Source organism: Empidonax traillii, unplaced genomic scaffold, assembly GCF_003031625.1.
Source record: "Empidonax traillii isolate 1590-97213 ecotype Southwest subspecies unplaced genomic scaffold, ASM303162v1 scaffold1166:size242162, whole genome shotgun sequence".
NCBI lineage: Eukaryota > Metazoa > Chordata > Aves > Passeriformes > Tyrannidae > Empidonax > Empidonax traillii.
In genome coordinates this window covers 211,445-234,746 of record NW_020956359.1, presented here as the reverse complement: position 1 = coordinate 234,746, position 23,302 = coordinate 211,445, and the positions used below count along the sequence as shown (strand labels likewise).

Sequence of the window (23,302 nt, the reverse complement as noted above, 5' to 3'; positions counted from 1 at the left end):
CCTAAAAGACAGCCAGTGCCACCCTCCAGGTGATGCAAAAAGCCACATCAGGCTTAACCCCAGCAGGGATCCAGGTGCAGAGGCAGATCCAGCCCTCCCAGCCAGCTCGTTCTCATGGAATCATGGAATGGTTTGGGTTGGAAGGGACCTTAAAGCACATCCAGTTCCACCCCCTGCCATGGGCAGGGACACCTTCCACCATCCCAGCTTGCTCCAATCCCCGTCCAACCTGCCCTTGGACACTTCCCCAAATGCCTCCACCAGGGCTGGGCTCCCCTGAGGCCCCCTTGGCCAGCAGGGATGTGGGAAAAGCCACGCGGAGACATTTTTGGCCACATCTGTGGCTTGCCAAATTAAACAGGGGCACTTTCTGCCCACTTCTGAGCGACTGCAACGTGGGTTTATAACTCCTGCAGGGTGTGGAAAGTCGGCTGTTGTGGGGTTTTTATTTAACTTGGCCGTGGAGACCAAAGAAAACAAATAAAGATGTTCAATTAAGCCAAGGATGGGTGAGGATTTTTCCACGCGGGCAGCAAACCCTCCTGGCTGGGCTCTGCTCACTGGTGTGGTGGTGACAACTAAACCTGGACAAAACCAGACCCCAGAAAAGATCCAGGCACTCCCAGCGTTGCACCCCAGGCTCCCCAGTGAGGAAAGCCAGGTGGGTGGTGGGTGACGTGTCACCCTTGGCCATCCTGCAAGGACCACCCAACGGTGCTGGTGCATCCACGGGTTTCCCTTGCCCATCCCCAGTCTCCCCAAACCCCATCCCTCAAAGCCTGCCCTCGCACTTTTGGTCATTCCCACCTTTTAACAGCAGCCAAAGCCCATCCTGCACAAGGCAGCAGCCAAATCCCAGCCAGCAGCTCTAGGCAGCCACCCCCCCACCCCCCCCCGACTCACAAAATGGATTTATTCCCCTATCCCAACGCTCAGCTTTTATTTCTTCAGCCTCAAAACCTTTCACATCCGCATCTCAAGCAGCTCTGCCTCTCTTTGTGCAGCCAGGTTCGTGCCAGGTGAGACCCCAAAACCAACCACTTCCCCGACTTCCTCGTCTCACCCCAGTGTTTAAACCCACTCCAGGGAGAAGAAGAAGAGGAAGAATCAGGAATGGCTTTGCCCAGATGTGTTGCACAACCTTTAAGAAAAGCAGAAGCCTCACTTGCGAAGAAACCTGGCCTGGGCAGCCCCGACGAGCCCCCAAACCTCTCTGCCCACAGTGTTGAGCAATAATTCATCCCAGCCAGGATGGGGATGTTCTCTCTCCACCCCACAGTGAGCCCAGGAGGGCTCAAGGTTTGCATGTGCATCCGACTATCCCGGTTTTTCCGAGGGGATCTTCACCCTGCAAGCAGGGCACGGTGCTGCCAGCTCGCTCCTACAGCAGGGAAACGAAGGAGGAGGTGCAGACCAAGGGCTGGAAAGCTGGAAGAGCCCACACCTGCCTTGGAGATGTTTGGTTTGTCCTCTTTTTAATTAGTCAAAGGTGCAAAGCGAAGGGCAAAGAGAGCTGGGGCTGTCGGAACCCAACAAGGGCACAAAAAACCCCACCATGTATGAACACGAGAATGTGGCAAGGTGTTCGATGGCCTGATTGGGGGGGGGGGGGAGGATAAAAAAAATGAAAATTCAAACATTCCAGAAATAACACAGGCGGTTCCTGAATTACCACGGCCTTAATGGAGAATGCACCGCTGGCAAGGCACCGAAATGTGCCATGATCCCACAAAAATCGATGCAGGCAGAGCTCTGCCAGAGCAGCAGCACCTCCTCGGCCTCCTGGGCTGTGTTTCTTCCAGGATGCTCAGGACACCGGCAGTGGGGGAGCACAAACACACACACACACACACACACTCACCCTCAGCCCAGCCCTGCTGCTGGAGGAGGCTTAAAATCAAGATCAGAGCGTTGCTGCACCAAGAACCAGCAGATCCAGGGCTGAGAACAGCGGGGAAAAATCATCCAACCTGCAGTGCGACCCCAAAACTCTCCCTTTTTACCCCAAACAAAGCCCTTCTTCCCCTCCCTGCAGCAGCTTTTTGAGCCTCCCCATCACTTCACGGACAAGCCCCATCTCCCTTTACTTCTTGCCTCTGCTTCAGACATGACCTTTTGATTTCTCGGGTAGAGTGTAAATTACATGTCGCCAGCATAAAATATTAAATCCAATTTATATTTAATTATTGATGTTATTATGTATTCCATAGTAATGGCAGCAGGAAAAAAAAGAAAATATCCACCCCACCATTAAATAGCTCGGTTGCATTAGCAGCTTCTTGAGGTTAGAGATCTTCCTCCGCTCCTTCTTAACCGTAAGATTGATGGGGACGGGGAATTTTGTAAATAGTCTTCCAGAAATATTTTATCTGATTATTGTACCTATAAAAGGGAGAGGGGAGGGGGAAGAGAGGGCCCTTTCTTAAACCGCTGCTAATTATTTGCTCAGCTAAAGGGCAAACAGCTCGGTGAGCTGCTTTAATGCTCTCCAGCAACCCCACTGCAGGTCCTGCAGGCAGGGATGGGGCCGTGGAAACCAGTCTGGGTTTAAGAAAAAAAAGAGATGGTGGGGAACCACAGTGGTTTTTCCAGCTGAGATTTAACCAGTCTGTTAAACCCGAGTGTGACATTTTTACTAAAATATTAATCAGTTCTGTTCTGCCTTGATTAAGCTAATTTTCTCCCCATATATATTTAATGCCGAAGCCACCGAAAGGGGCTCAAGGCTTGGTTGTGTTGGGTTTGCTCTTGTCCTCACGGGGGGGGTAGAAGGGATTTATGGACATCCCAGCAGGGAAAAGCTCATCCCACCACCCCAAAGTGCCACAAGGTTGAACCCCCCCCAAACTCCCTCCACCCCACATCGTGGCAGCTCCACCCTCATCATAACGCAGCAATAATTCCATTTATTCCTGCAGTGCCAGCGTCCCCCACCAGCATCCTCAGCCCCCCACCCGGCACAATAAAAACAGCATTATCCCCCTCGCTTTAAAATTCAAATCAATAGCCCAAATGGAGAGAATCAGGCTCAAGAAAAGTAAAGAGAATTAATTCATCTGGGGACTGACAGGAGGCCACTAAGTGCTCCAGTGTCACCACGCTGGGTGACAACCTTTGGGACCGGCCAAGCTTGGGCGGTGAGGGGGAAAGTTTCTCCAGGCCAAGCGTGTCATGGAGCTGCTCCCATAAAAGAGGCTCCTTCAGGCAAGTAAATGGCTTCCTTGAGATTCCCCCCTCCTCGTTTGGAGGTTCAGCAGAGCCAGGGAGGAGCTGATTCCCCCCGCTCCAGCTGCCAGGGATGCTGCAGCAGGAGCTGCTGCACTGAACCTGCACAGCGACATCCCAATACTCTGCCAGGTTTTCCCTCCATTCCCTGAACTATTGTCTCAAAATCAAACCCAGCGTGTTTCAAAATAGAGCATTCCCGCTCTCTGAGGGAAGAGTTTTAATTTCTGCGTAAAACGCTCTGGATCCACCCCCTTTGTGCCTCTCATCTCAAGGGTCCACTCGTTGCTCTCTTGCCTTTTTCCCTTTTTTCTGTGTTCCCCCAGCAGCAGGGCTGGCAAACCCTCTGCTCCCACATTGCCCTGGAACCTCCAGCGCCGGGTCCCTCCCTCCTGCTCGGCCACACGCTCCATTCTGGTGTTAATTAAAGCCAATTGTCACACCCAGGAGATTAATTCGCTTTGCCATGGTCATTAGCAGTAAGCGCCACTCACAGAGCTCAGAAGGCCTTGTCAGATGGAATCAGCTTCTGGACGTGCTTGTTTTGTCCCTTGTCCCCCTTGATTTCAACTGATCCCTCTTTATCATTCCGAGTTAGGAAGCAAATGCTGTGTTATACCTGCCCTGGTCCCACCACCACCCTGCACCCTCAGCACCTTGGTGCCACCCTGGGCACTCCTGTGTCTTAATTAGCACCCCCTGCTAAGGAGCATGGACTAATTACCCTCACCAATTGTCCTCTGTGCTGTCAAAACCCAGTTCCAGCAGAGTTCTCTGCCCAGACCTCTGATCCGGCAGCATCAATTCCCTAATCACATTTGCCCAAGTTCTCCTCCCTACATGTCTTTAATGGACATTTATGCATATAAATGATAGTGCAGCCCATGGTGTTTCTCAGAAACACTCAGAGAACCCCCAGCAAGTGCCACATGCAGGCAGCAAGACCCACGTACGGGCATCGGGGACCCAGCGGGGTTTCTACTCCTAAAACCCTACAGCCTGGATTATTCTGTGGTTTCTTTTTTTTTTAAATTTCTTTTTTTATTTTTTTTTCCCTGAAGACACAAACCTGAGCTGCATCTGCACCTTTTACAGGCACCCCCTGGCAAAGCCCAGCTCTCCTGCAGCCCGGGGATGGTGGGGATGGAGCGGGACCGATGGCACCGCAGAGCAGCGGGCGCGGTGACAAACCCTGGCAGAGCCACCACGCTGAGCTGGCGCCTCCTGCCAAGGCACTGCTTGTAAACAACAAGTGGAATAGCTACGGAATAACTGCCCCAGGGAGGACTCGGTGTCCCAGCCCCCCCTGCATGGGCTCCCTGAGGGATGGGGGTCCGGGAGAGGGGGCACGCGGGTCCCTCCAGGAGCTCCGCTCTGTGAGACCGTCGGGGATGAGACTGAGCCCTCCATTCTGGGGGAGCATCCAGGGAACTGCCACAGCTCAGGGGGAAGCGAAGGACAACTAGCCCTGGTTTGGATGGGGAAGGGAGGTTGTAACTTGGTTTGGATTGGGAAGGGAGGTTGTAACGAGCAGGGCTGAGCGCTCAGAGGGGACTCGTCGATCAACGCTTGGGGCGAGCTTAGCCCGCATCCCGCTCGCTCCCTACAAACCCATCTGGGCTGTGGAGGCTTCCCGGGATGAAGATGTTTCCCCTTCTCCCGCCTCCGGGGCTAATTTTACTCCGTCTGGCCGGAGCTCGCAGCCCCTGGTTCTCGTTACGCCCCCCGCCGCGCTCCAGCGCAGGCACGCAGCATTTTTGCAAAGTTACAGGGTAGCAGAAATATCCCTGTTTTGTTTTTCCCTTTGGCCTCTCTGTCGCACTTCCAAAGTTGGGAAAAAAATTACGAAGTAGCAAAGGGGGGGGAGAAAAAAAATAATAAAAAGAACCCAACCCAAACCCGACCAACACAGATTAGACAAATGCATAAACAGCCTCTGTTCTTTGGGGGTTGATCGTGGTCCAGAGCGGAAGAAGGGGGAGGATAGATGGAGGAGGGGGAAAAAAAAATTCAAAAACTTAAAAAATTGGAGTTTGTGTATTAAAAAATAACCCCAAACAACCAAAATGTGCACACAGAGTGACGCCAGGCCCAGCCAGCCTGTCGTGCTCCATCCCTGCCGAGACGACCCGTCAGCTGCGGCTCCCCATCACCAGCCTCAGCTGGGGGTCCCTGTCCCACAGCAGGGGCCTGTTTGAGGGGAAAATCCACATTTCCCTCTTCCTGCCACTCCTGGCAGATCTACCCTGGCACTCACTTGGATGGGGCACCAGAGCACGTCCCCACCTCTGTGCACTGAGCACACGGGGGAGGGAGAGAAGGATGAGCTGAGGGGGATTAATGGGATCTGGGAGAGATGTGAAACATCAGCAAGAGGGAGAGCGGGGAGGGCAAAGGAAAGGGAAGGTGCTGGCATGGAGGGAGGGGGTCTGTCCCTAAAAAGGAGCGACACAGCCCAGGTCAGAGTGGCTCGATTCGTGCTGGGAGCTGTGCATGGGGCAGGCAGTGGGGAGCTGGTGTCGGCAGCGAGCAGGACCAAGAGCTGTCACCGGCCACTGCTAAGAGGGTGAATAAACACATCAAGGAGCCACTGGGGCCACTGCAGCCCAAATTTCTGTGCACTGCACATCTGAAAAGCCTCAGCCCCCAGGGTCAAGCTGGAACCTGAAACTGCGCCGAGACAGAGGGAAGAGGGGACAGCGCTCGAGGTTTTCACTGCAGCCCTTCCCCTGAGGGAAGAACACGTGGAACGGAGGGCTTAGAGCCCAAACCACTGTGTTTTCCCTGAAAGCCTTGGAGCTGAAGCCATCAACACCCCTGGCTGCTGGGTGGACAGGCACAAGGTGGGCCCTGGGAGGAAATCATCCCAGCAGAGGGTGAGGAAGCTGCGGGGTCGGGTCTGGATCCGGCGCGCAGTCCTGGTTAACACATGTCTGAAAACTGAAAGCCAAATGGAGAAGGAAACAGAAGGTGACAGTAAAGATACCGTGACTAAAGGGATCTTCCAGGGCCCGTTAGAGGAACTGGCTGTGCCTTGAGGTGGTCAGGGATGTGCTGGAGAGCTCCGTGCGGCGCCGCGGACACCACGGAAATGCCACCCAGGTGGTTCCGAGAATGACAGATAAAGGGGCCGAGCAGGAACACGTTTGCAGAAGTGACACCCACGGAGGCTCAGCACCAGTTTTCGGCCAGGCCTGGTGGTTTCTCTGTTTACCCCTCCACAGGGAACAGCTACACCCCAGCTCCCACACAGCCAGAGGACCTTTCCCAAATCCAGCTCTGCACTGTCGTCCTCCAAGGGTTTCCTAATCCTGACGAGATTCAGAGGCAGGCAGAGCTTTGGTGAGTGGGATTAACACACCTCTAAAGTCTCCCACTGCCAAAAAAATCCCCTTTCAGTCCTGCAGTCAGGTGCCTTTTCCCCACACTTAAACACCCAAAGGCTTTTGCATCGGTGCATCACTTGCTTTGGTGCATTTCTCACCTCGCACAAAGGAGGGGACAGCGCTCAAGGTGCCTCCCAAAACAGGGGCAAGGCATTTGCACCCACCCCTGCCCAGCAAAGAGCAGCATCACAAGCCCTTTATCACCCACGGGGTGGGGGGGTGAAAGATGCTTTGAGCACCTCCCAAGGGACAACCAAGGTGGACCACAGCTCAGGAGGACTTACAGCACCAGAGGAGAGCAGACCTGAGCTTGAATTTCCCCACGGGACTGAACATCCCCGTGCACGAGCACCAGCTCCTGGGTTTGACCCTCCCCAGGAGCTGAGCAGCCCCAGCTTGCTCACAGCCCCCTCTCTGCTCCTTTCACCAAAGTTTCACCATATTAAGCAGCTGAACTGCATCATCCAAGGAGTGTCAAATTGGTTTTAAATGGTTCTAATTATAACCAGGAAGTTTTAAAGTGTGTGGGTGGAAAGGAATGCAGCAGATTAATTTAATAGCAGTTACCACGGCACAATAGTCCTTCAATTAAGAGTTCTTTCTGACTGGGGTTGGTTTTTTTTTTTTTTTCCTTTTTCCCTGTTAATAATAAATGTCACAAATGAGAATAGACATATTACTTCATCAGATGCTTTGGCATATCTTGTCGCTGAAAGCCTTTTGTGCAGAAATAGTAGCTGAAAGGGTAATTTTATAGGGCTTAGCACTCACTTAACACTTTAGGGGCCAAAATCAGGCCCCTGAAGAAAACCCAGGAAGCTGCACCTGTTTACATCCTGGCAGAATCCAACTCCAAGACCACAATAATAAAAAAAAAAAAAAAAAATCACCCTTGTGTTGCAGCAGAGCTTTGCTGTGGTGTGTCAGACACGAGCCTGGCTGGGAACATCCTGCTGCCAGCGGCTGGAGAGCGCATGGGGCTGGAGAGCTCAGCTCTGCGCTCCCAAAACGCTCCCCCTCGGCTCCTTTTGGTGTTCCAGCCCCGTGAACCCGAGCCCTGTGTCAGCTGCTGGGTGGTTGGTGGGGCACGGAGGGAGCAGGACCCTGCTCTGGCTCCCCGTGGACAGGGAAGGGGCGGCTTCCTCCCCTCTCCGGCTTTGAACAGCGTGGGGGATCCTGAAATCCAGGTGTCCGGACGGGAAGGATGTGATTCCCAGCACTGCTGATGGACAGGCTGTGTGTGTGGGGCTTGGGGTGTCCTCAGGGATCTCCTTCCCGGTGCCCAAAGGCCTCCTCCCTCCCTCTCCCTGCTCCACGGGGAGCAGCAAACACATCTCCCATCTCCCCCACCCCGGGAAAAAGAGACTTTCCTGGCCCCCTCTCTCTCTTCTTGGAGCATCTCTCATCAAAGCCAGCAAACCCCAACACCAATTGCTCCACACCTGGAATGCAGGCTGGGTTTTCAGCATCCAGCGTCCCAGACCATCCTCCCTGCCTCTGGAATCCACTTTTCCCCCCCACCCACCCAGGTCTCGCTGTGGCCAGGCCAGGTTTCCCTTTGCAGCTGGAAGTTTTCCCCCGGATCCGGCTCCCAGTGCTGCAGAGGGGAACCTGCCGGCCCTGGACCTGCCTGAAATAGCCTTTATCGTTCTTTTTTTTCTCCTCTGAGAGGTTTGTTCTGCTGGGTAATGACGGGGGGAGACCGCTGGGATAAGGGAAAACCACGGAGCAACCCAAGCCAGGCAGTTAATAATGAGGGAGGATGCAGTGGCCGCGGCCAGGAGACAAAAATACTGGGAAGAGACACCAGAAGCATCTTTGAAAAAGAAAACCTGTGGCTGGAGGGAGGGGAAAGGAGGCTGGGGGGGGGTCAGGGGATGCCCCAACACCACCAGGCTCTTGGGAGAACTGAGCAGAGGATGGGGATGAGGGAGGCACAGCCCCACTGTTGGCATGGATGCCCCACGGACCCCCAGCACGTCTGGGATTGCACTGGGAGCAGTGGGAGCACTGGGAGGAGCTGGCCCCTGTCCCCCCAGCACTGCAGGTGAACCCCAGCTCGGGATTGAGATCAGCTTTACCAGCACCAGCTGCCTTTTAACATTTAGGGATGGTTATGGTGTGTTTCCCACACATCCAAAAAGTTTGATGGGGCCCATGTGGGACAGGGATGTGTCCCCAGGAGCCAGGGCAGCATCTCCACTCAGCTCCAGCCCTTCACCACTCTCCACGAGGTTGGCACTTGCTTGTGGTGCCCAACAAGCCCATGGGAGCTTCCCTGCACACGGCCAAGTGCTGGAAAACAGCGAAGACTGACTAATATTCCCCCAAATCCGGCTTTGTCTCCGTGATTTGTGTTCACATTCAGCCAATGCAGTATTGAACTGCTGCCTGGAGGGACCTGGGCACTTAAAAACAACGCACAGGAGGTAAACAGGGAGATTTATTATTTTACTTTTGTGGTTTCGAGATAGTTTATGATACCGGGCTAATAACTCCCGAACCAAAATCTCCATTGATCGGGGGGAAACGTTACGTTATCCTCCCTCTGCACTGGGAGAGGCTGCTCCCCTCAGCCACCCCCTGCCCCCTCTGCCTGCCAGGGATGGCTCCATCCTGGCACATCCCTGGGGAGCACCCGCTGGCACGGCCATGCCCAAGCCCTGTGTCCCACAGCAGGCAGGGAGCAAAGCCCCAGTGTCCAGGGCAGCCCCCTGGCTCTCCCGTGGTGCTGTGGGCTCGTGGCAGGACTGACAGCAGGATTGTCCCCCTCCACAATGCCCAGGTCACAGCGTCCTTCCCTTCCTCCAGCCTCCTTCTCCCTCCTAATTCCTCCTTCCCTGTTATGGGCAGCTAATTAATTGCCACTCGTCACGTTCCCCTGGGAAAGTGGCCACCCCCCAGCTCTCAGTCCCTGCTGCTGCTGGGCTTGGGGAGCTCAAAGACATCCCCATCTCACGGGGGATGAGGGAGAAGCAGGCTGGCACCTCCCAGCACGGCCCTGCACCGTGGCACAAGGGTGGCTGTGCCTGCAGGTGATGCTCCAGGGTGGCACATGAGCCAGGACATTCCCAGCTGGAGCCTGGAGAGGGGGCAAAGGCAGGGGCAAGTGCCCCAGGCCGCTGTCCTGCTGCTCCCTCGCCCTGTTTCTGTGATCTGGACTGTAAATCTGCTTCATTTCCAATGCACAGTAATGACTGAGGTGCTCTCATCCAGGAAACTCCGCGAGGTTCCGGCTTTTAAGGGAAAAGATGTAACCAGGCAGGAGCTGACGGGCTCTGTGGAGAGCTGCCCCGCTCTCCAGGCACTTAGAGTCTCCAAAAGAAACACCAACCCCCATGGGAAGGCTGGAGGGGGTGGGGGGTTTATCAGCACTTAGGGCTGTGGATCCCAAACCATCCTACCCCACAACTGCCAGCCCATCATCCCAGTTCCAGCTACGATCCCGGACTGATGGGCTGCAACACGGACAGGGAAGGCTTGGGCGAGGCAGCCCCTCGTTTGGCCGGCACCAGGGACATCCAGCAGGACCCTCCCCACGGTCCCAGGGGGAAAACAGGGTGGATTTTCCATTTTGCCCACCGGCTCACTGCTGGCATTAAAGACAAACCGTTGCCATCATCTGAACTGTACGATCAGGAGCCTAATTCAATCCAATCTGGCTCATTGTTGAGGGTTGAGCATTTAGCTGAAACCCTAAGCCAGCCCTGCAGTAATTTGGCTGGGGAGGAATTGATTTTGACCATCAGCACTTTCTCATTTTCAATGGAGTCCGAACGTAACCAGGTTAATTTCTGTTAAGCACATTACCCAGGTACTTTTTGCTCTCCAGCCCAATGATTATGTGTCTGATCTGAAAGATTATAATTGCAACCCAACAGGACACAAACAGGAGTCTGTGATTGAAAGGAACTGGCCTGAAAGAAAACCAGCTTCTCTTCTACCTAAAAACCAAACCACTTCCCCTCTCTCCAAATTTCTCCATTTTTTAACAGCTACACACAGCAAGATCTGTCTCAATAAGTAAATTCACTCTGGTTGATCTTCCAATACACATCCCCATTTTGGTGGATTAATGATCTTACTGCAAGTTTGGTTTGGTCCTAAGTTTTCAATCTGGTTTTCTTCTCTTCTTTGCCCAAATCAGAGCTTCTGCCTTGCAAAAGACTTCCCAGAGTGGTCAATCCCAGCACCTCACCAGACACAGCTCCAGGGCTCCCAGCTGTGTGGGCACCCCTGGTGCTGCCTCTTTTCCTGCCCCCAGTTTTCATCCCAGTGACAAAGGGGATTTCCCAGTGGGTGGGAGATCCCCCGATGTGCGAAATGGGAGCTCCAAGGGGGAATGGTTTCCAAGTAAAAGAGGAGAGATTTATACTAGATATTAAGGATACATTCTTCCCTGTGAGGGTGGGGAGGCCCTGGCACAGGTTTGCCCAGGGAAGCTGTGGCTGCCCCATCCCTGGAAGTGCCCAAGGCCAGGCTGGACAGGGCTTGGAGCAACCTGGGATAGTGAGAGATGGTCTTTAGGGTTCCTTTCCAACCCAAACCACTCCATGGTTCTCTGATTCCACGCTGCCACGCCACCGGGACGGCACTGCAGCGAGCCAGCCTGGCAGGAGCTCAGCAAACCCACCCTGGCTGTGCCACCCGAAAATCAGGGGTGGGAGAGGCCCCCCACGCCACTGCCCAGCCGAGAACATCCATCCCCCCTGCCACCACCACCCCAGGGGCTGGGGCCAGGACAAGCACAGCCTCGCCTTGCCTCCAGCCCTGCCTGCACGTTATTCCCAACTTTCTTCCGCTCCTAAAGCACCTTTCATCACGAACCAGGATGGAGCGCGGCAGCTGTTGAACAGCACGGAGCGCGGGCAGGGACGGGCAGGAAGTGGAAGCGGCTCCCGCAGCTGCTGGGCCCAGGCAGGAGAGCTGCACTCACGCACCCACCACGGCATTGCAGGGCCTTATCGCCGCCCCCGGCACGCGCCCGGATCCCCCCCGGCACGCCAGGAGCCCGCGTGGCCGCTCCCACGGGGTGGCACCGCTGGGAGAGATCCGTGGCGTGAGATCCACGGCGGGGCTGGGAGGAGGAGGGATGTCCTGGGCTCTCCTGCTGCTCTGGCAGCACCTGCTCAGCACAGGGACCTGCGGGGTCACAGGTCCTGTGACCATGGCCCACCATGGCCCAGGGACCTCTGGGGACACAGCTCTGACCCACCAGAGCTCAGGGACCTGCAGGGCCACCAATATCACCCACCATGGCCCAGGGACCTGCAGGGACACAGCTCTGACCCACCAGAGCTCAGGGACCTGCAGGGACACAGATCTCACCCACCAGAGCTCAGGGACCTGCAGGGACACAGCTCTGACCCACCAGAGCTCAGGGACCTGCAGGGACACAGATCTCACCCACCAGAGCTCAGGGACCTGCAGGGACACAGCTCTGACCCACCAGAGCTCAGGGACCTGCAGGGCCACCAATATCACCCACTGTGGCCCAGGGACCTTGCAGGGACACAGCTCCGACCCCACCGTGTTGCAGGTCCAAGCTGTGGCACTGCAGGTCTGGATCGTGGCACTTTCACACCCAAATGGTGGCACTGCACGCTCAGATCGCGGCACTGCACGCTCAGACTGTGGAACTACACACCCAGCCACGCCGTTGCACACCCACACTGTAGCACTGTGTGCTCAAGCCGCGGCACTGCGTGTTCAAATCACCGTCCCTGCCGGTGGGAAATGTCCCCAGGGGCTGGGGGTTCACCTGCAGGCACTTGGCCCATCCTTGGTCTCTGTCACGCTGGAGCAACCATTGTTTTTCTGAGAAACGTCCCCAAACCCTCCCTTCCCCTCTGCCCCACGGTTGGGGCAGCCTGAGGAGCTGCACCCTGCCAGGCCCCCTCTGCCTCAGCCCTGCAGATCCCTGATAGCAGCACTTTGCTGCAGTGGGTGGGAGATAACCAGCGCTGCTCCCCCCACCGCCCCTCGACCAGGACCTTCCCCTTTGAAAAGGGACAAATATAACCGAGATGAGTCAGTTCCTCCGAGCTCCCGGCCCCTGTACAATATGGAACTGGAATTTTTCATTTCGGCACCGCAGGGGAGGCATAACTGGAGAAGACAATGGAGTCAGCTCCGACCCAAAAAAAGCAGTGCCAGCTCTGTGTGCCTGAGAAATAAAAACATTTTTTAATCTAAAAATAAATTAACTGTAAGTGACAACAAGAGCAGATCTGCGTGTACTTACTGTCAGCCCGGGCAGGACCAGCCCCTGCTCCTTGGCACAAGGATTTGGGAGAATTCCCTGCCTCTTTTCAGGCCAGGTTGGGATTCACAGCTGTACCACAGAGCCAGGGAGACACTCAGCACCTGCCCCAGGAACTGAGCTTCCTGAGCTGGCATCAGAGCCAGCAGCAAACCCCCAGAAGGCAGGGAGACCTCGTGGGTTTGTTTTCCAGCTGTGTTACAGCTCCGAGAGGGGGAAAGAGGCTCCACCGAGCTCGGGGCCAAGGCACTGACAAACCATAAACCCCATCCAGCTTCTCCTGATTGAATGAAAGGGTAGGGAGGGTGAGGCAGTTGAGGCCCCCCCTGCCACCCTGGTGTCACCAGGCAGAGCAGATCTCTGGGGCAGCCCTGAGCCCACCCTGCTGCTGACCTGTGCCTGGAGCAGACACAGGGTGTGTGGGGGTGGCACAGGAGAGGGGCTGGAGACTCCAGAAAATAAAAGGCAGCCAAGGGACCGCAAGTGGGACCTGCAGAGGGAGCTGGTGCATTATTTCATGCACCTGAGAGCCAGGCCAGCATCTCTCCCTGCTCCCAAAACTCCTCCAATCCCATGAGGCAACAACCTCATGGCACAGGGGCTGGGAGCCCCAGAGGGATGAAGCACATAGCTGGGATTTTGACAGCACAAAAACACTGCCCAATTTACTGTGCAGCAACATCAAGGCCTCCAGCCTTCCCTGGAGGCTTTTTTCAGAATTCCAGTGGCCCCCGTCCCCAGGGTGGTGGCAGTTCCAGTGCGTGGAATTCTCTCAGCAAGGATGTGGAGAGAGCAGGTGAGGGAGAGACACCCCAAAAAACCCCAAACCACATGGGGACAATCCTGTCCTTTTCCTCAGGATATTGCCAACAGGACCTTACAAAAATGTCCTGCCTCCTGTTCTTTCCTCTGCTCTGTTTTCCGGCGCTGCCTTCGCGGGGCTGGGTTTCTTTCCTTCCCCCCCCTTGACTTGACTCCTCGCTGGGTAAGGCTGTATTTGATATTTTTAATCACTCAGCATGCATCAGAGCTTGGCAGCAGAAGAAAGTGAAGTTAAAAGGGAACAGAGACGGGGTTGGGTTTGCCAGGGCCGCCTGCCACGGCCACAGCCCCTCAATCGCTTGGGCTGCGATTCCCTCTGCTGGGAAGTCACGGGCCACAGCTGACAAGGGAGAGCTTAAAAACCATCTGATCATCAGCACTTGCAAACCTGCAGGTTTGGAAGCCTTCCTTCAAAGAAAAACAGAAGTCCCGAGCCCTTCTGCCTTTGCTGCACAAAGATAGAGAGACCTTACACACAGACACGCTTTATGTTTATTTATATATCAGTATTACCGATAAACGTTTATAGTAAGTCTACATTTGTTTTTTGAAGGCTGGAAGATCCAGGCCACCGCAGTTATGGAAATTTTGACTTTCCTTTCCCAGGAGCTGCAGCAAAATTGTTCTCGCTCTCTGCAGCTCCCTGACAGGAGGGGGGAGCTGGGGAAAATCGGGCTCTGCTCCCAGGGAACAAAGGACAGGAGGAGAGGGAACGGCCTCCAGCTGTGCCAGGGGAGGCTCAGGTTGGCCATCGGAGGAATTTCTCCATGGAAAGGGTGGTCAGGCATGGAAGGGGCTGCCCAGGGAGGTGTCCGTGGCACTCAGCGCCCCGGCCTGGGTGACAAGCGGGCGATCGTGACCTCGATGACCTCGGAGCTCTTTTCCAACCTCGGTTATTCCCGCGGCTCTGGGATCCCGGGATGATCCCGAAAACACCGGGATGAGCCGCAGATCCAGAGGGCGGCGGCGGCGGCGACACCTCCGGCCCGCTGGGGGGCGCCCTGCGGGGCGCGCCGGAAGCCGGAAGCGGGGAGCCGGAAGTGCAGGCGGGCGGCGATGGCGGCGGCCGTGTCGTCGCTGAGCAGTTTGGGGGTCCCCGATGGCGACGGAGGGGTGAGAGGGGAACGGGGCGGCACCGAGCGGGGCGGGGGTCCCCCAGCTCATTCCCGGGGCTGAGTGCGCGTTGTTTCAGAGCTCCTCGGAGGAGGAGGAGGCGGGCCCCAGCGCGGCGGCGGCGGCGGCGGCGGAGCAGCGGCGGGAGGAGCGGCTGCGCCGGTTCCGGGAGCTCCACATGAAGCGGGTACGGGTCGGTCCCGGAGCCCCCTCTGCGGTTGTTTGGGTGCAGTTCTGGGCTCCTCGGTGCAGGAAAGAGGAGGAGCTGGTGGGGAGGGGCCAGGGGAGGCCGCGGAGATGATTTGGGGTCTGGAGCATCTCTGGGATGAGGAGACACCGCGGGAGCTGGGCCTGGTCAGTCAGGTTGAGAGGAGACCCATAAATCCATGCCAGCATCTCCAAGGGATGTCAGAGGATGGTCCCAAATCCTTTCCAGTAGTTCCCAGTGACAGGAAAAGGAGCAGTGGCCGTAAACCATACCACCACAGGTTCCACCTCAGCATGAGGCAGAACTTCTTTCCATGGAGGTGGCAGAGCCTGGAACAACTGCCCAAGGGAGGATGTGGAGTCTCCTTCTCTGCAGATGTTGCAGACCCACCTGGACACATTCCTGTGTCACCTGCTCCAGGTGACCCTGCCTTGGACTGGGTGATCTCCAGAGGTCCCTTCAAACCCCAGCTGCTCTGTGATTCTGGTTTACAGGGTGCTTTCAGGAAGCAGTGGTCAGGCCCCCTCCCAGCAGGGCCCCTCTTACCCCCCAAGGGTTCTGGTTTTGTTGTTCCTGTGCTCAAGTGATGCCCTGTTTCATTCCCAGTACGAGGCCTGCAAGCTGAACAGCCAGGAGGTGGTGGAGGAAGACAAAAGGCTTAAATTGCCGCCAAACTGGGAAGCTAAAAAGGCTCGGCTGGAGTGGGAGCTGAAGGTGCAGGAAAAGAAGAAGGTAAAGACACCTTTAGAGCTCCCCATGACCCCGTGGAGCCACAGCCCAGGTGCCTGTAGTGGCACTTCAGGGTGGCTCATCAGTCTTGGGAGCTTACGCTGATGTTGCCCTCCCAAAATCCACGTCCTAATTAAGCTACTGATTATCTAAATTACTGTCCTGCACCAGAGGGAGCTGCAGCTAAGTTTTAGGCTTGGCCACTGGCTCCCTGCTGAGACTGAAGTGTTCCCTGTGCTGCGTCAGGAGTGTGCAGCGAGAGGAGAGGACTACGAGCGGGTCAAACTGCTGGAGATCAGCGCCGAGGACGCCGAGAGGTGGGAGAGGAAAAAGAAGAAGAAAAATCCCGACCTGGGCTTTTCAGGTAACAGCTTAACCACGCAGCTGTGTTTGGAATGGACACCTGTGTTGGTATTTCGGGTGAGAACTGGGCCATGGGGTAAAACCCCTCACCCTGGCACCATCTGTTCCCAGATTACGCGGCGGCGCAGCTGCGCCAGTACCAGAGGCTGACGCGGCAGATCAAACCCGACCTGGAGCAGTACGAGAAGCTGAAGGAGCAGTAGTGAGTTCTGTGGTATTTCTAAGCCGTGAGCAAACACTGGAGACCTAAATCCTTCCAGCACATGCGTGATCTCGTGTGCCCTGTGATGTTAATTAGTGTTTAACATGGTATTAAAGTACGGCCTTGATAATCGACGGCCATCCCTGCTTCGGGGGGGCTGATGGGTAGGGGAGTAATTAATGAGGTTCATTTCTTCAAACTTCTTCCCTGTGAGGGTGGGGAGGCCCTGGCACAGGTTTCCCAGAGAAGCTGTGGCTGCCCCATCCCTGGAAGTGCCCAAGGCCAGGTTGGACAGGGCTTGGAACAACCTGGTTTAGTGGAAGTTGTGATCTGGTGGAAAAGGATGGTGTTTAAGATCCCTCCCAAACCATTCTGGGCCTCTATGAAATCCCAAAGCAGTCAATAGTTGTGTAACCTGCTGCCCCTCTCCCCCTCTCCCAGCGGGGAAGCGCTGTACCCCACCTCCGACAGCCTCCTCCACGGGACTCACGTGCCATCCAAGGACGGGGTGGACAGGATGGTCGCAGATCTTGAGAAACAGTGAGTAAACCCCGAGGGCCAGGCAGGTGACAGATCAGCTCTGGGCAGGGGGACGCCCAGGCCCGGCCCAGGGGGATGCCCCACGGGTGCCATTGCTGCTTTCCAGGATCGAGAAGCGGGAGAAGTACAGCCGGAGGAGACCCTACAACGACGACGCCGACATCGACTACATCAACGAGAGGAACGCCAAGTTCAACCAGAAGGCAGAAAGGTTCTACGGGAAGTACACAGCTGAGATCAAACAGAACCTGGAGAGAGGGACGGCCGTCTGAGGCAGCTCCTGGGACACAGCACACAGCCCTGGGGCTGGGCAAGGGAGTGCAGATTTTACAAGCAGTTTTTTTAAAAAAAAGCAGCATAGCTGTTGCTTCCTGAAATCCATGATGGGTTTAACGGAGTAGAAGCGATCTGTGTAACTGCAGCTGTACACAGCTTTGATTGCAGGAGGAACCAGCTCGTGCAATCTTGTGTTCTAAATAAAGACCAGCTTTAGTCTAATTTAAGAGTTGGCGTTTGTTCTCTTCAGTTGCTGGAGTTTATCAACAAGATGAAAGGTGAGGAAGGTGAAGTGACATTCCCCAACTGTCACCTGCCAGGGCTGGAGGTGCCCACCCTCCCCAAAGCCCTGCCATCCTCGGCCTGGCCATTCAGTAGTTCCTCAAAAAAGCTTCCAGACACGAGTAGTCAAATTCAGTTTATTTCACTAGTAATTTATTCATACAAAACCCAGGTTTAACCCATTGCACCAAGTCCATGCAACAGCCCGTTGACTTCTCCCATCCTTCTGTCTCAGAGGTCTGGCTGAGCCGTGGAGTCATCACAGGCAGCACAACCTGTACCCTGTAGCACAAACCCTCCTGCACTCACTGCACCTTCCCCTTCCTGCCTCACAGCGACCTTAGGGGCTGTTTTTAAAGCCAGGTAAAACACAAGCCTGCAGTAACTTGGGCATCAGAAGGAACAAGCTGCTCAGGGTGCAATATGGGGGACGGAGAAGGGCGGTGACTTCACCTACGGCAGTCACATAAACATTCCACTTCCAGAGGGATATCCAGGGAAGGTGCTCAAGGCTCTCAACTAGGCACAGCCTGGGCAGGAACTATTCCAGCATAAAGATGCCACTTTAACGATGCAACTACTGCCTTCTCTTGCACCTTGTGGTAACAGCCAGGTAAGTGAAAGCTAAATCACAGACAGGACATACTCGTAACACAGGTCTAACACTTCACACATTAAGCCAGTGCAAAACTAAACTTTATTCACTTGAAGTAAACAGTTACACAATGTAAGTCCAAGTGTCCAAAGAACAGCTACCCAACTATTGTTTAGAAAAAGTTACCCACCTGCAAGTTCTAGTCCGATAAAGCAATACAAAATATTTACAAATATACACAAGATTCCCACCTGTGGCTTCGGGATCAGTGTGCTCTCTATCTGAAAGAGAAACCTTAGATTCCAAAAATTAAAAGATCTCAAAATAAATACTCAGTATTAACAAATCTTCAACCCCATCAGAAAGTTTGCAATCTCTCTACTGAAGGATGTGAAGTGCTGCAGTCAGGCAGTGACTCCCATTAGCGTGCCCGGAACAGGGTGCTTTTGGGTGAGAAGTTTAAGAAGGTTTTCTTCTCCTCCTTCTTGACAGGAACCCACTGCCCATAGGGACTTCCCTTCCTGTCCTCTTCTCTGGCTGGAGAAACTACTGGCTCCTTAACAACATGGCTCACGGGCTTCTGCAGGGCTGGCTTTGCCATTGTGTTCTGGAAAAGAGAAAATTTCACGTAGAAAAGGTATTAAAACCTGTCACTCCTTAAGGGGTACAAATCCAGTACATTTGTCTGGAGTGATTTATATAAATGTTTTCTCTCCAGCTCTTGGAATTCCTGATGCTTTACTGAGTATCAACTCTGCACACTTAACTGACAGAGGATTCAGGGAGTTACTAAGTTTGCATTACCAAAACATGGAACTTGAAATAAGTTCTGGTTTAAACTAGTTCAAGTTGTTAAGCCTTAGTTTCATCTAGTTCTAGCCCTTTCAAGTGTACTGCACAGTAGAGATGTTCATTGTTAGTAGCTATAGAGGTAAATGCCTATTTTAAATCCACTGCTGAAGGACTGATCTAACTCCTCCAGGAAAAGTCGTTATCAAACCATTACGTTCATTTTGTTACCATTATTAAGACGACTCATTTGGAAACCAGAGCTGGGAAAAGCCTAAGGCAGGAGGGGCTGCAGTACAGGAATTCCATCGTGGGAAGTCACTTACATTAGGACTGAAGGAAATGCTCCTCTGTATGGTCGCTCTCTCCATCCCACTCTTGGTCGTGTCTTCTGCTGCGCTTCTGGGTTGCTAGAGAAGAGCACACACAGCCTAAGTGGGAGGACACGTCACCCCATGCAAGGTCAGGCAGTTACTACAGAGCATGAACTTTCTGGTATAGAGTTGTTTCGGGTATTTACATCAAAAAGTAGCTGTAAAGCTACTGGATATGCAAACAGAGCAATGCTGAGCCCAACTGGAAATGCATTCAGTATTTTTACCAACGTGGCTGTGCCAACTCAGGTGTGAACGGACGTGATATCCACATCCCAGTTACAGTTTATAAGGATTCAAACAGTCACAGCATCAGCTGTCACACGAGTGCAGTGACAGAGCAAGTGGAATTAAGTTCTGCACAACCATCCTGCAGAGCTTTGGATAATGACAATAAACTTATCTGCAAGTGATGCAGGCCTCTTCTTCTGTACTCTCTCAACATCTGGAATATATTGCATATATTTATGAAAGGGATGCCTGTACCATTTGTGTAAAACCCTCAGAAAATTTACTTCCATTTGTAACAGCAGCATCTGACTCGCGTACAGGTTTCGTATTTACCGTGACTCGGGTTAACACACTACAACACAACCAGGCTAAAATTCACTTCAAGCTGCTCAAGTTTCTCCCTCCCTTAAATTCACAGCAGCTACAGCCCACAAGTCCCTTAATTACCACCAGATTTTCTTCATCATGTCTGGAACCATAGTCATGATTTCTATAAGACAGAAATAAAGTATGTAAAATGCATTGTGTGCTTGCGTATGGAATTTCTGGGAAACAAGTTTGTTGCACATGAAAAGCTTTTAACAGTTCAAAAAAAGGCAGAAAGATTTAACCTTAAAAAAAAAAACAAAACAAAACAAAAAAAACCACGCTATTCACTAGGTTTGGCAAGGAGAGTCCTGGTTTAGGTCAGACAGACATAAAACCAGTTGGATTAATGGGCAATACCCCATTAAAAGAGCAAGTCAAAAGGACAAGCTACATTCTCCTCTCCTTCCCCACCTGTCACTACTGGACAGCCTGCACAGGCTCAGTGGATCAACCATCTCTCACAGGTCCACTGTGCTTCCAGCTTAAGGCAAAGTCTAGAGGTTTTCTAGAGCAGTTTTTGTTCAAGAGTTTGAATTCTTAACCACAAACTCTACACTTAAACTAGAACATATCCATGCAGACAAGTTTTAAGAGGTGTTTACCTTTTCAGTGAGAACACTCCAGTCCATCCTTACCTCAGCTGACTCTCCAGGTTCTTCCTGTTTCTGTTTTTCATTTTTTATCTCTTTGGCAGGAGCAGGGATCTTCAAGCTTGCTGGCAAGACAATGTTATCTGTTCCCAGAGCTTTGGCAGCATTGGCTTTCGCAATTTCCAGGAGTTCCCTCTTGTCTAAAAGAGGAAGGAAAAAAAAGAAAGCGCCTTGTGTTATATTTAAATACACATTTACCTACTCATACAAGCCTAAAAACTGCAGGTTTAACATCCCTGCATCTATGTGATCATCAGCTGTGATGAATTTCATCAGACCTTGAGAGTTTTAGCTTTAGTTCAAGTGCAAAGAATGTGCATTTAACAAACAGAGTAGTTCAGAGTATTTTTATAAGCACACAGAGATTTTCTTCCACAGTGCCATTATCAATTATGCTGTATAAAGCAACTAAACAAGGCAGAACTGGACTGGTTAAAGAAAGTCATACAGTTTGATGTTCTCACACAGTTAAGTGTCAAGTAAAGTACCTTTCTCACTGAGATGGAGAGGTGACCTGCTGCGGGACCGTGTCCGTGACCGGCTCCTCCAGCCCCTGTAAGCCTCGGGGTATATGGTTCGCCCAAATCCATAATATCTCCGGCCTCTGGAGCGTGACCTGCTCCTCGAGTAGGACCTTCTGTAGTAGGACCTGCCGCGGGACCAGGACCTGCTGCGGGATCGGTAGCGCGGCGGGGAGCGGTGGTACCTCCGGTAGTGCCTGGCGTGGTACCTGCCCCGGTACCGCCGGTACCCGCGGGACCGCGACCGGCTGCGCGAGTAGGAGCGCGAGTATCTCCTGTACCGGCGGGAACCGTTCCTCCTGGCCCGGGACCTCGACCTGGACCTGGAGCGGCTCCAGCTCCGTGAGGAGGCTGAAGAGGAGCTGCTGGAGCTGGAGCGTGAGCTGCATGAGGATCTGCTGGAGGACCTTGTTGATGACCTGTCACAGCTCCTCTTGGATCTCACGGATGTCTCTCTCTTCTTTGGAGAGCTGAGGGTCAAGTCATCCATGAAACCCGTCATGTCTTCTGTTTTCTGCACACAGGTGCTTTCAGATGCTGGTTCTGTTTTCACCGCTGTTCTGCAATGCCCAGTTTCTGTTCCTGTTGTTGGGTGGGGAGGGGGAAGTTAATTATTCATGGGCATCAAGTCGTTTACACAGCAACAACAAACACGATGACACACAGGCAGAAAGTTCAAGGACAACTAAACACACCAGCAGTCCTCAGCCAGTTTACCAGCATGTTTTAGAGATGACAGTTTTGTTTCATAATTTCCTCTCCTCTAGTCAGTCAAAAGACTGAAATATGAAATTATAGGGGGGGAAAAGGCTTTAGTTTAAACCACAAGTAGTTCTGTGTGGAATTTTGGAGAGAGGTAGGTTTGTGCAGGTTTTAAGTGTAATTCCTTTTACGTAAAAGGTACAACTTAATACCCTTTTCCTCCAAACAGAATTTTCAAGGTATTTTATTTTCATTCCAAAGAGGGGCTATTGCACCTATGATGCAAAATGACCCTTTGCCTTCCAAATCAATACAAACTGATTTACTCCAAGAGAGAGGAAATAAAAGCACCTTCAAGGTGCAAAGTAGCCACTCCAAGATCGTGACGGTATCATCTTAAAAAACACTCCCTGCACAGAGCTCCACGCACCCCAGCAGTGCACACAGCAAGCTGCTATTAAAAATGTTCTACACAGGTAGTAAAAGATACAGGTGGTGACTCACCAGGCACGACATGCACAGAACACTTGTCGTGGTTATATATTAATAATTAAAATGGCTGTCCCTCTAGCGGCAGCCATTTTATAGCTACAAAGGTTACTCGAGTGTAAGGATCTTATCACAGGACTTAAGCCCTGAGTTGTGTAACCACTGTACAGCTTGAGGAAGCTTGCTTTAAGCCAAAATTCCTACCCGCTGCTCAACGCAAAGTTGGCAAATAAATATAAAACCCTTACTGGAATCTGTAATTTAAGTTCTGTCAGGGTTTGCCAGACGCCACTTCCCTCGATACTACTACAGCTAAAGTTTCACTACTTCACCTCTACGCCAGGGCCAAGGTCACCCGTGCCATACGTGGCACAGTAAGATAAATTTCCATGAGCCGCTTCCCAGCGCTGATCCCCCTCCCCAGCCTGTTATAACCTATCGGACACATCGCGGGTACCGCACACGGGCCCCCCCCAGCCCCACCCTGAGCCCTCAGGGCCGTGTCCCAGGGCTCTGTCCCCAGCACTCACCGCTGGGCGCGGCCGGGCCCCCCTGGTGCTGGTTCTCGTGAGGCACCTGGGCGCTCCTGTAAGGAAAAAAAAAATTAAAAAAGCCACCCGTGAGCGATGCGTGTCTCTCACACCCCGCACCAACGACCGCGAACGGCGACCGCGAACGGGCCCCCCCCCCGCAAACGCCCCCCTGCCTCACCGGCTCCAGCCGCCCGGGCTGCCCCCGCACGGGTCCTGAGGGGAGAGCCCCGCTTCGTGAGTCACCCCCATAGCGCCGGGCCACGCCGCTCCACCCGCAAAGAGAGTCGCGATACGGCCGCGATAGAGCCCCGATGGGGAGACGCTCCGCTCGCTCCCGCCGCCCGGCAGCGACTGAGGGGCCGGCCCAGAACCTTCCAGAACGGCCCTCGCCTTACGTAACCCGCGCGCGCAGGGCGCACGCGCGGGGGGGGGGGGGGGCGGGCGGGCATCGCCCCCCCCCTCCCTCCCTCCCTCTCCCGGGTTGCCCGTCCCGCCCACAGCGCGCGGGACACGCCCCCCTCCAGCGCGCGCGTGGCGGCGCATGCGCGGGGCCCCCGCCGCGTCCCGTGACGGTGCGAGGGGTGCGGGGTGAGGGGATGCGGGACCCGCGTGGGGATGGGGAGGGATGGGGGGGGGGGCAC

The 23,302-nt window shown here is 53.9% G+C and overlaps 3 protein-coding genes across 6 annotated transcripts in view; 2 read left to right on the top strand and 1 right to left on the bottom strand.

The window, feature by feature from the left end:
* The first annotated feature begins 14,727 nt into the window (after positions 1 to 14,727).
* SYF2 (SYF2 pre-mRNA splicing factor) lies at positions 14,728 to 17,348 on the top strand. The gene is made up of 7 exons (XM_027905557.1): positions 14,728 to 14,808; positions 14,888 to 14,995; positions 15,623 to 15,748; positions 15,992 to 16,109; positions 16,220 to 16,310; positions 16,752 to 16,850; positions 16,957 to 17,348. The coding sequence occupies exons 1-7, from the start codon at positions 14,752 to 14,754 to the stop codon at positions 17,120 to 17,122; spliced, it is 765 nt and encodes a 254-aa protein (XP_027761358.1). The 5' UTR covers positions 14,728 to 14,751; the 3' UTR covers positions 17,123 to 17,348.
* Positions 17,349 to 18,086: 738 nt separating this feature from the next.
* On the bottom strand, positions 18,087 to 23,042 carry RSRP1 (arginine and serine rich protein 1). Of its 2 annotated transcripts, none has more exons than XR_003573698.1 (6): positions 22,840 to 23,042; positions 22,659 to 22,714; positions 20,905 to 21,519; positions 20,402 to 20,556; positions 19,119 to 19,611; positions 18,087 to 18,610 (listed from the first exon to the last, which is right to left on the bottom strand). XR_003573698.1 is itself a non-coding variant. In XM_027905556.1 (6 exons), the coding sequence occupies exons 1-6, from the start codon at positions 22,908 to 22,910 to the stop codon at positions 18,425 to 18,427; spliced, it is 1,167 nt and encodes a 388-aa protein (XP_027761357.1). In that variant the 5' UTR covers positions 22,911 to 23,034; the 3' UTR covers positions 18,087 to 18,424. The 2 variants fall into 2 exon arrangements, 1 of the variants encoding a protein (XP_027761357.1); XM_027905556.1 differs by having other exon boundaries at positions 19,119 to 19,202; positions 22,840 to 23,034.
* Positions 23,043 to 23,167: 125 nt separating this feature from the next.
* The window catches only part of TMEM50A (transmembrane protein 50A), a 3,088-nt gene continuing 2,953 nt past the window's right edge, over positions 23,168 to 23,302 (top strand). The window contains exon 1 of one of the 3 annotated variants that reach the window (XM_027905563.1): positions 23,168 to 23,233. The gene's annotated coding sequence lies outside the window, so the exon portion shown is untranslated. Of the gene's footprint in view, positions 23,250 to 23,302 lie in introns of all 3 variants that reach the window. The other 2 variants (XM_027905564.1, XM_027905565.1) reach the window with 2 other exon arrangements.